This window comes from Lycium ferocissimum, chromosome 11, assembly GCF_029784015.1.
Source record: "Lycium ferocissimum isolate CSIRO_LF1 chromosome 11, AGI_CSIRO_Lferr_CH_V1, whole genome shotgun sequence".
Lineage (NCBI taxonomy): Eukaryota > Viridiplantae > Streptophyta > Magnoliopsida > Solanales > Solanaceae > Lycium > Lycium ferocissimum.
Genome location: NC_081352.1, coordinates 45,934,641 through 45,947,301, shown reverse-complemented (window position 1 = coordinate 45,947,301; position 12,661 = coordinate 45,934,641). Strand labels below are relative to the sequence as shown.

The 12,661-nt window shown below is 33.6% G+C and overlaps 1 protein-coding gene and 1 pseudogene across 1 annotated transcript; both read left to right on the top strand.

The window, feature by feature from the left end:
• LOC132038407 (ATP-dependent helicase rhp16-like) overlaps positions 1–12,661 on the top strand; it is a 99,861-nt pseudogene that overhangs the window by 41,101 nt on the left and 46,099 nt on the right.
• Positions 4,694–7,251, top strand: LOC132037574 (S-type anion channel SLAH1-like). Its single transcript, XM_059428105.1, has 2 exons — positions 4,694–5,797; positions 6,767–7,251. Exons 1-2 carry the CDS (start codon positions 4,961–4,963, stop codon positions 7,043–7,045), a joined length of 1,116 nt encoding a protein of 371 aa, XP_059284088.1. The 5' UTR covers positions 4,694–4,960; the 3' UTR covers positions 7,046–7,251.

The following is a 12,661-nucleotide window of genomic DNA, read 5'->3' as shown; positions in this document are numbered from 1 at the left end:
TAGTGGGTGAGGGTGGTGAAGGGGTGGGTGGTGTGAGGTGGGTGGTAGGGCGGGGGTGAGTGGTAGGGTAGGGGTGGGTCGGGTGCATGGTGCAGGGTGGGGAGGGGTGGGGTTGGGTGGATGGTAGGGGTGCGGCAAGGGGTGGGGGTGAGTGTGAGTGGTAGAGTGGGGGTAGGGTGGGATGAAGGGTGGAGGGTGGGGTAAAATAGGGAAATAAAATACGTAACCATGGAAAAACCACCAAATCCGTGGTTATAAAAATTGGGACTTTTGATGGTTATATAACCATGGGATGAACCACAGATTTACAACACCATACCACATAGTTTTAAGAACAATAAAAACAAACATGGTTTCATACAAAACTATACATTAATGAACCACGGGAAACCACCATCCAAACAGGGGGTAAGTTTCCTCCAAGGTAAATATTTTAATCAAGAACCTTTGTATTCTACAAGATTTATCATTTATAAAGACTAGGATAAATCCATCCATCCCGTTACCCTATAAAAATCAAGAGTTGTAAAAAGTTGGAGAAAACTCTAGTATTTTTCTATTGAGTTTCATTCCGACCAGCCATATTAATTTGGTGTTTTCTGATAATCTAACCGTTGGATCGAGCCCAAATTTTAACGGAGGGTTCATAACACATAAGTCTAAAATATGAATGGTGGAGATTGGATTTGGAGGTCCAGAACAGTACCCTTTGAGCCACGAACAGTAGCTACGAAAATCAGTGAAAATCCTCTCAAGGTTTCCAAATTCAAAGCTTTTGGAATTTTTCTTCAAAGATTCAGACTTTTCTTCAAGTTTTGGAGCGATTAAGGTATGTAGACGCTATCCACATGTGGAAACATCCTTGTTCTTCCCCATGTTTCAGTATTCCATGATTATACCCTAGATTTTAGGATTCTAGGTATATTCATGATAAACCCTAGACACTTGAACCATGATTAAATATTATATTGTCAGTTGCAATCCCATTTAATTTGTCTTAATTTACTGTTATGCTGATTGAGACTCAGTTCGTCATCTATGAAAACCCATGACTTGTATCCCATGGGTTCTATAACACAAGATATGAGATATTGTGCTTATTTCCATGAAAAGCTTGCATATATATATTTATATATGTATTTATTGTCAGGTCTTCATGTATCCATGTTCATGTTAAGAATCAGAAAATCATGTCTTCAGTTGTCTTTCATGTTCGGGAGTTGTATTAATACCGAAAAGGCTCAGATAGCTTGAAACTAAGGATAAGGATCGCTCCGCCAAGTTAGAACGATTCCTTCATGTTTTCCCCATTGAGGGATTTTGGATCCATTCATGTCATGTTCATGTCTTGTACCCTGACAAGGTACAAGATAGCTTAGCTGATCAGGCCGAGATCAGACTCGACATTTCTCCCCGTGGTGGTTCATGTCGGTATTACAATTATTATCATGTTTTCACCTCGATTCTGATTGTTTCATGCTTACGTACTCATGTTCATGTTCGATTTCGTGTCGGTTTCAACATTCATGTTCAGTTTCAGTTTCATGTCTATATATTATGTGCCTGCTTATTTCTCTCATGTGTTTACTTACCAGTAAATTCAAAGTACTGATGTCCCCTTTTATTGCCTTGGGGGCCTGCATTTCACGATGCAGGTATTGATTTATAGGACGACACCTCTGCTCATTAGGATCTACACGTACCAGATTATTGGTGAGCCCCATCTCATCCGGGGTTTAGACATTGTCTTTTCTTATTTAGTTTTGCATCTAAAGGTATGCTGGGGGACTTGTCCCAGCAAGTATGTTTTCATGTTTAGACTCATGTTAGAGGTTTCATAGACTAGACTAGTGTCATGTTAGACTTTCAGAGTCGGTTAGCCGTTTTGGCTCATGCATGTTATTTCCACACTCATGATTAAACAAGTATTTTTTCTATTAAGTAATATGACTCGTTAAGTTTTATAAAGGTTCATCATGCATTCACGTTATACTCCCTTATGTATGCCTCATGATTATTCAGCAAGCCATGTGGTTCGCTCGGTCACATGCAGTTAGGCACCGAATGCCGTGTTACGTCCAGGCCATGGTTCGGGGCGTGACAGCATCCCTATTTATAATACTAGAAACCAAAATAGACTAGGACTAGAAAAACCTATTCCAATATAGATTTGATAAATAAATCCTAACTAGACATGAATTAAATAAACTAAATTCTAAACAACTTGGGTATCCTACTCTTGGTTTATTTCCTACATAGCCTCCCTTAAAACAAGATCTTCAAACTTGACCATGCCTAGCATCTTCATCAACTTTATGAACAACTCCAATTTTAGTGGCTTTGTGAAAACATCAGCAACTTGTTCTTTAGTCTTGCAATAATCAACAACTATCTCCTTATCTTGAACCAAATCATGAATGAAGTGATATTTAATGTCAATGTGTTTGCTGCGGCCATGAAATTGGATTCTTTGTTAACTCAATTGCAGACTTGCTATCACAAAATATTTTTATAGGATTGTCTTGCTTGTGTTGAAGAAATCCAAACACCCTTCTCAACCATAATGCTTGTGTAGCACTACTTGTTGCAGCCATGTACTCTGCTTCAGCTGTTGACAAAGCAACAACTTGTTGCTTTTTTTAAATGTGAGTAATGTTGCTCTTCATTTGCCAAGGGATATAGTAGTTGCCTTTGATCATCTCAACCACAATCTTTGAATCACATTCCAAGATTACATTGCTATGCCCATTTCGATAACACCATTCCAGGCCATTTAGAGCTGCCTTGGCTTCAGCCATATTACTAGTATCCATACCCACCCTTCGAGTAAAGGCCATGATAATTATTCCTCTGTGATCTCTACAAATTCCTCCAATTCCAGCTCTACCATTTGCATCCTTGCTTCCATCAGTGTTAATCTTAACCACAATACATTCAATCTTGGGAATAAGGCCCATAACCTCTTGATACATATTTTCCCACCTAGAACTCCATTCAGTATTACTCTTTGCTTTGGAGACAACCCATTTAGATGAGAAAGAATCTTATATTGAATCCGTTTTGTATAGCATATGTTACCTCCATATATGACTGAGCATCTCACTTTCCAAATCTCCCAATAAATTATTACAGGAGTAATTTGTAGAATAGTCTGATGAAGTGAATTTTTTGGTTTGATATTCCACCACTGTTGAAGCACACACCTGATAGGTATATCCTCCCAAGAAATTCCAACAGGATTTCCAAAGAAATTCCACATTTGTTCAGCAATTTTCCCAACAATGAAAGTGTGGTGCATAGCATCTGTTTGATCAATAGGACAACAAAAACACATGGCATCACTGTCAATCCCAAATCTAGAAGCAATAGTATCATTAAAAGGCAAGTTTCTTTTCAGAAATCTCCACATTAAGAAAGACATTTTAAAAGGTAAATGCTTATGCCAGATCTTCTCTAAGAAATAAGAAACCTCATTTTCTGTCTAATGTGTCTCCAGGCAAAAGCAGTAGAAAAAGTACCATTACTGTTAGGCATCCAAATAGGAGCATCAATTAGATCCTGATTACCTATGTCAATGGAGTTGATGTGTTCAGCAAGATATTCAGGAAACTGTAAGTTATTTACATCTTCCATTAGTAATAACATCAGTAACAATTTGGTCATAATTAAAATCATTTCTGTGAATAATCTGAGCTACAGCACCCATTTCACACCAGTTATCCCACCAAAAACTACTATTGCCCTTATTGATCTTTCAAATTAAAAGTTCTTCCACTTGGTCTCTTATCTTGACCAACTGTTTCCAAGCAAGGGAATGGGTGGGCTGAATAGTAGAAGCAACTGGATGAGTAGAACAGTATTTAGCTAAAATAAAAGTACCCCACAGAGATTTACAAGTTCTAACCTTTTACTAAAGAGTGCTCTCACCACTATAAAGATGTAGCTAATGGGTGAAGACACGAGGAGGAAAAAACGGAATGCAAATATCACATGTGCTTGATAGTGCGTTTTGATCATTTTGATAGAATAGTACTTTCAATTAATTCTTTTTATTCTTCCCTCTTCCTTCAAATCAATCAAAACCTTAACTATTCGAAATTCCTAGTTATTCAAAAGCTCATCACTCCGTGTTTTTGTTTCTTTTTGTTTAAATTTTTTGCATTTTGAGTACTCCCAATATTACTAGGATGACGTTCCTTCCTATCCTAATTACCAAAAGCGGATCAAGGAATATCATCATCCACTACACACATAAATGAAAAAAAGGTAAAAAAAAAAAAAAAAAAAAAAAAAAAAAAAAAAACAAAAACAACAACAACAACAAAGAGGTGATTCTATCTCTTAGTTTTAAGTGTTATTTCTTTTAGAGCAACACCTTCTATCAAGTGAGAGGTGTTCGACTAAACTAGTCCAAAGACATTGTTAATATGGTGTGATACTCTAAGAATGCCACACCATTTAGAATATCTTTGCTAGAAAAATTAACATAATAGTCGCCCACAAAAATAATAGTCAGTAAATGTATATTAATGTACATAAAATACACATTTTTGATACATAATAATGTATTTCTTTAATATTTAGCTAGTGAATGTAATTATTTTTGATTGATTGGCCAAATATCGAACTTGCCCTACATTTTATCTATAGCTTACTTCTTCTTTTTATCCATTATCAATATGAGGTTTTTATTCGCACACTCTAGAAGAGATTTTGACCAGATAAAATTTGGTCCCCTCGAGACAAGATTTAGCTGTAACAGACTGGAGAACAACTCATAGAAGCACAATACAATCCACGCACAAGTCCACAATGGTTAGCCTAAGTCGGGCCGACTTTTCTCCTACCTATGCTTCAATGAAAGTACGTACGTAAGTATTACTTCTTTTTCATCCACCAATTGTTTTTCCTATTAATACCCCATTCTCACTTATGAAACTTGACTCATTACTAATTTCCAATGGAAATGCATAGCAAAGATGCTTTGTACCCAACAAAGAAAAATGCTACTACTATTATATCACATAAGAAGAATCAGTTTTTATCAATATTAAGTGGATTTCATGCAGGTTATTTTAGAATAAGCCTTTCTTTATGTGGCCAAGCATTATTATGGAAAACATTAAGTGAGCCATCGGTTGATATTCATAAATTTAGAAATATTTTTCGGTTGCTTCCCTCTACAGCCTTCATTCTTCTATGGTCTTTAGCTTTATTCTCATTAGTATCACTCTCTTTACTATATCTACTTCGTCTCCACTTTCACTTTGACATGGTTAAAAGTGAATTCTTACACCATGTTGGAGTAAATTACCTTTTCACCCCGTGGATTTCGTGGCTTGTTTTGCTTCAAGCCACCCCATTTTTCAAACCCAAAGAGGTTTATTTTCTTCTACTTTGGTTGATCTTTATTATACCTATACTGGCACTGGACATCAAGTTATATGGACAATGGATCACAAAGGGGAAGCGCTTTCTATCAGGAGTAGCGAATCCTACGAGCCAATTATCGGTTATTGGGAATTTGGTAGGAGCAAGGGCAGCTGCTCAAATGGGATGGAATGAGTGTGCACTTTTTTTGTTTGCAATTGGAATGTCACACTATTTAGTGCTTTTTGTGACACTTTATCAGAGGTTGCCAGGAAGTAGTTCAATTCCGGCAATGCTAAGGCCAGTATTCTTCTTGTTCTTAGCTACTCCGAGCATGGCAAGCTTGGCATGGGATTCTATTTATGGAAAGTTCGATATTTCATCCAAGATGCTTTTCTTCCTCTCCCTCTTCCTTTTCCTTTCACTGGTGAGCATTTTTGTTCCTTGCAATATGTTTCATTTTACACGCAGTACTAATGTTTGACGAGCTTATGAAAAGAAAAGCTAAGAATTTTGACACAAATCAAAAGTGGTCTTATAATTAATTTGTCGTCTTAAATATGTTATGACATTGTATGATTATAAGAACATGTAATTAAGGGTGTGTTTGATATAGATGTTTTCGAATTTTTCAATGTTTAGTTGGTCAAAGTACTTGAAAAAACATTTTCATTAGGAAAACAAGTTCATTAAGAATAAGAAAAATAACTTTCTCAATGGAAGTAGAGAAAATAAATTTCATATAACATTACACATTGATTGGCTCGTTCTCACCCTCCAACACATCCCATATCCATCCCCACCCCACCATCTGCTATAGTGTGTTATAGAATAAAAATATTTTTTGAACAATATTTTTTGCTTCGTACTTACCAAAAATCAGAAAAAAATGAAGTCAAAACCCACTTACTTTTCAGGATAAAAAATATCCTAAAAGTAAAATGAGAAATTTAAAATTAATAAATCTAAAAAAAAAAAGGTCATTTTTTAACGGACTAGAAGTAATGTCATGTAATGCGCCACGACGCAAATTCCTGTTTTTATTTGTTTGGTCTTTGTCGTTCTTTGGAAAAAAGACAAGTGAACATAAGAAAAAAGAGACTGAAGGTGACCCCTAAATTGACCTATTACAAGCATTCGAGTTGGCTTTTGCAAGATTTTGTAGCAGTCGTCATATTATTCTTCTTCTTTGAAAGAAATGATGTAGGTAGTTAGCTACCAACCATATTTTAGGTCATGCTGTCACCATCAAATTAAACATGTGTGTGATCTTTTGTCAACCTAAGGCCTCACCACTGAGATTTATTTAGTTGTCTTACCTAGAAGTAATTTTTTCTATTTTAAAAATTATGAATGTATGACTATAGCTGTTTCCTAACTTGTGGAAAACGTACAGATATCGAGACCAGCGTTATTTAAGAGATCAATGAGGAAATTCAATGTATCATGGTGGGCATATTCATTCCCTTTAACAGTGATGGCAATTGCATCAACCAAATATGCTCAAGAATTGAAGAACACTGCTTCCCATATATTAATGCTGCTTCTTTCTGGATTATCAGTGATAGTATCACTTGTGTTAATGATTTTCACTGCCTTTAATTCCAATTCACTTCTACCAGGTGATGATCCAATGCTCTGCCGGCCTAACAATCAACGGTCATCAATTGTATAATTATTTGACGAAAAGAAAAATCAAATGTATTATTGTAATTATTTTTTCATTCAGTAGTTTATGTTCGAATTTTCAGAGCCAACTCGTATGTAACATTTGTAAAGGAATGCTAATTAGGCATTCATTAATAACGTGTATTTCTGACCAAAGATGGAAATATCTATGTTATGAAAAAATAGTGATTTTGGCCTCTGGATTAGTTCTTTATTCCGATATTAATTCTTGTGTGAACTAACGAAAATTAAATATCGACTGAACCATTTAAAAGAAACATAATAAGTAATATGAAAGGGTGGAAAAGCTTAAAAATAAGAATATCGAGAGATTTTCTCAATTTCAATTTCATAGGCTTAAGCCCTAGTAACTCCACTACATAAGCAAAATCGAAATTTATGTCACTAATAAGCCTGTGTTTTGCTCAAAACCCCCCAATTTGTTCTTTACAAATGACTTCAAATTCATCTACAGTCGTCACTACTCCAGCCAATAGGTAGCTAAAATGCTTTTAAAACAAAATATTTAAAAAGTTGAGAATTCATCATTTTTAAAAGCAAAATTAAAGGCTACGAATACTAATTATAGCGTTATGTTAAACTAGTGGTTTTCCAAACACTTATCAATCCTTGATTTAACTCACCCAAGTTTAGCTCATATAATTGCGTAGTTAAAAGCATTAAAATGCATATGTAGTCTAGTAGTTAGGGGTGTATATGGACCGGGTTGGTTCGGATTTTTTAAAGACCAAACCAAACCAATTGCGTCGGGTTTTTAAATTTATACACCAAACCAAACCAATAAAATTCGGTTTTTCAACCTCGGGTTTTCTCGGGTTATTCGGGTTTTTTTTCGAATAGTCTTGATACAAAACATATAACTTTTACTTCAAATATTTCTTTAGTCCTAGTAAGATACAACTATGTAATTAAGGTGTTTCATAAGAAAATAACACAAAATGTGAGAAGAGTGATGACATTGTATTAAAATATTCAACAAAAGATAAGAAAATCGGTTAAAAAAAATATTGCTAATTAATAAGCCATAAAGAAAATGACCATAATCTAAAAATACTAAGTCATGCTAAAATAAGTACGGTTAATAAGTATTAATTACATGACAAGAAAAAAAAAAAAACTTAAGTTATGTATTTTCACTCTCTAAACCAATTATGCAAAAGTAAAGAATAGATATCCAACATTATTGTCATTTCTATGGATAAATTGAAATTCTTTTTGTTAGTATTAGTGTTGAGTTGGTTTTGTTTGACTTATACAACTTAACATCGATAGGATATAAAACTTATTCACATTCAAAATCCTAAGTTCAAGCTTGAATAATATGATAATAGATGAAAAACTACGAAAAAATTAAGAAATATTTATAAATTACATTACAAATAAATATTTTTAGGTATACAATATTTTAAAAATTGAATACATGTAATTTCGACGTTGGTTCGGTTTGACTTTTTTTATCTAAAACCAAACCAAACCAATTATGGTCGGGTTTTTTTTTTCCAACACCAAACCAAGTTAAACCAAACCACTAGTAGGGTTTTTTTTCTCGGTTTGATTCAGTTTATCGGTTTGGTGCGGTTTGTCGGTTTACTTTAAGACACTCCTACTAGCAGTAGTATCATAGAAACAAACCAGAACAAATATACATAACGAATTATGATTAGTTCGGGAAAACACGAATTATGATTGGTTCGGGAAAACGAATATCTCGTCACTAGCATCAAAATTCAAAAGGAACAATCACTAATGGAATTGAATTCGGCAACAAAGAAAAAGAAAAGTGTAACTAGAATTTTGGTAGAAAGTTGCAAAAGGACGAAGGAGTTCAAAAGTTGATTAAGACATCGATAAAATGCTTTTTAGTTCTAGGACAACTTAATAGTTGATTAGAAATTTCCTTTACCACACAACTGCACAAAATAATTAATCTTATTAAATCTAGATGATAAAATAAAAAAAAGACGTTAAAGAGGAAAGCATTTAATCTAGTTGCCTTTAACTGGTATTTTGTGTACTTTAAGGGTCTGTTTGGAAAGCCACCTGGGAATTGGAATTGGTGTAATTACTTGGGTAGTAATTACACGGCCTAGAAATTACGACGACCTGTTTATTTGTCATAATATAATTACGTATATAATTACAAGCGTACTGTTTGGTTGTACAAGTGTAATTACACAGTTAGATTAAATTTAAAAATAAATGTTAATTGTCAAAAATTTAAAGTTTAATATTTGACAGATGTGCTTTTATAAATGATATTAAAATTAGGTATTTAAGATACACCTTGTTTCTTGAAAATATATTAAATAATTACTTATTTGTGACTAATATTGTAAAACATAATTGATATTTTTTTTTTCAAGTTAATAATATTTTCATTTAATTAATTATAAAAATTAAAAGCATCATTTTGTAAGAACATCACGGACGGCATGTTTAACAAAATGATTAATATTTATAAATATAATACTATATCATTATTCAAATGTTAGACAAAAAAAAAATCTTTCAATTCTAACAGAAAAATGAATGGCATGCAATTTGAAATAACAAGTCAATACTACTAAAGCAAATGAATCGAAAACGAAAATACAACAGAAATTTAAAATCCATAAAATAGCTTAACATAATATTCTTATTTCAAATTCCAACATAACATAAAATAAGTTCCAATATAACTTAAGTAAATATAATTCAAAAGAAAAGAAAAACATAAGTCTATAATCTCATTCAACAATGAAATTCTACTTTAATTATCTCTCATTGTATACCAAGTTTATTAATGACTCATTCTTTCTAATATTAGGAGGTATAATTTCAAAATTTAGAATAAAAAATGTCGTTATGCTAAAAGAAAAAAAATAAAGAAAAAAATAAATTAAAAAAAGAGCAATTATATGGAATCACAATAAGCAAAGGCTGGGAAATGAGAAGAAAAGAAATAAAAGATAAATAATGTATAAGAAAAATATATTTTAAAAATAAAAGAAATTAAAATAATAGAAATTAAAAAAAATTAAGAAAAAAAGAAATTAAAATAAAAACAAAAAGGAAAGAAATTACACCATGTAATTACCTGCAATTCTCACCTCCACCCTAAGAATTGTAGAGTGTTATTACAACCTCTCAATTACACCCAATTACATGCTGACCAAGTAATTACTTTGTCAGATAAACAGACCAAGTAATTACTTTGTCAGATAAACAGACCAAAGCTATGTAATTACACTCAATTACACCCAAATCCAATTACATGATGGCTTTCCAAGCATGCTCTAAATAACACTGACTACTTGTACTCAATCCCTTACCCTTTCTACTTGAGCGCTTCATGTAATATTCTCTTTTTAATTTTACTTTTTATTATGGATATTGGCTTTCCATTTGATTATTGATCACCAAGGGACCTGATGAATTTTAGGTTATAACATCACTAAGGTAAATACGTTTTGTATATTTTCCCGCTCTAAACCCTATTGGTATTATTGCGGTAACATTTCAGTAATAGAGATTGAGTGTAACACTCCACCATCATAGACCCATCGACGGCAGCCCATAGGTGCATCATGTAAATTTAAGTGATCTACAGTTAGTACGTAATACCAAAGACAAGTCCAGGTTATAAAGTTAATGTGTCAATTTTTAAGAATTTTAGCATTGTACCATGTTTTTTTTTTTTAAAAAACTATGGGTTAAATTATGCCTGTCAAGTGGGCCGGGCCGGGCCATATAAATGTGGGTCACATGGGGCCGGCCGGGCCATAGTTAGTGGGCCGGGTTGGGGGAGAGGGAAGGCCACCGCCCAGCCCCCCTACCCGGTGGTGGTACATAGTGGGCTAAGTGGGCCGAGCTGATTTTAATTATTTTTAAAAAAAAATTCTAATACTAAAATTTATTAAGTTTGTTACTTTAAAATCTAGTTGTTGTCAAATTTATTTTAACCATCAAGTTCCTTAAATTATACTTTGGCCCTATTTTCAATCTATAAATACCATTCATTCTTCTCCATATTATCTCACAATTCCCTACTCTTCTCTTTCTCTAAATTTCCTACTCATCTAAATCTCTCTCTCTCTCTCTCTCTCTCTCTCTCTCTCTCTCTCTCTCTTCCAACTTCCAAGATCAAATTTCAAAATTTAAATTTAATGGATAATGATAATCCTCCACTTAAATGATTATCCCACAATTACAGCTACAGCTATTTTATCCATAAATATATCAAAAGAACATCTCTCTTCCTACTTTTCTCCTACGTTGTTCTACATTTTCCTACGTCATCACAATCTATCTTCCAATTTCTCTTTGAGTTGATCCTTTTATTTTATTTTAACGATTCTGTAAACTCAACTATCAGTGGGGATGACTGATGACACAACATGTCGACATAACTATCTTCCTTTTAATTATGCTAATTGATTATTTTTATAATAATATCCATGATGCTCAATAGTGTTATTATATATATGTAAAAATGCTTATTTATGATTTTTTTTTTTTTTAAATAATTCCAAGTGGGCACTGGTCAAGGCCCACGCTGGCTAGAACCCTATTGGTGGGCCGGCCACCGGCAAATGACATGTCCTACCAAACCCCCTAATTTTTTCCACTAGCCCAGCCCACCAACCTCTTACCGGGTTGGGGGGCCGGGTTGGTTATAGGTCGGTCCCGGGCCGACCTGGCCCAATTGACAGGCTTAGTTGAAATATAATATTTCTAGATATTTTACTAAGTTTTTACATATATATCTATACTCCGTCTCAAAAGTAGTGATTTCAAATGCATCTGTAGCCAAAAAACTACATCCGTTCCTGAGTAACATATCTACCGTCCCAGTTCAGTCCAAAAACACCTACACTACTGCAATTACAAATCCAATGCGGCCAAACCCAACAAAAGAATGCCATGGTAGATCTCCAGTCCTAGCAAGAACCATAACACACAATGGTATGCCAGTTGTAAATAACATGTCCCTCTCTTTGAAAGAAGGGGCAATTTCGATTTTGTCGGTGCTTGAAACAATTTTGTCTTTCCTTACTGTCTTATCCCTATAATTAATAATTTTGTACGATTAACTATTGAACTCAATCGCTTGGGTGTTTTTAAATTATGAGGTCACTTAGAAAAATCACAAATTATTGTCCAGAATAGTAAAATGAGTTACTTGAAAAATAAAACAAACATACGCATACGTTGAGCTGGACAAATTCACCTTGTAGTAAGTTTACAAACACATTTTCCGAATAATCTCTATGGTCATTAGGGGCGGCAAAACTAGCCCAAATCCACTTGATCCTCCCAAGCTTTAATGGGCTTGGACTAGAGTGATTTTGAAGATGGGATGATTTGGGCTAGCTCAAGTTGACCCATCACAAATCATCAGCCCAAACTGACCCATCAAATGAGCGCAAACTGACCCATCAATTGTCACCCATTCATAAGTATAAAAGCTACAAAACATGATTAACTTCATTTTTAATTATTATTTAACTTTATTTTTGTAATCATTTTTATTTTTAATTTTTTTAGAATTTTTTTTATTTAAATTTTTTTTATTTCCTTATTTTAAAATTTTTTACGAGTAATTTTTTATTTTTAAGTGTTT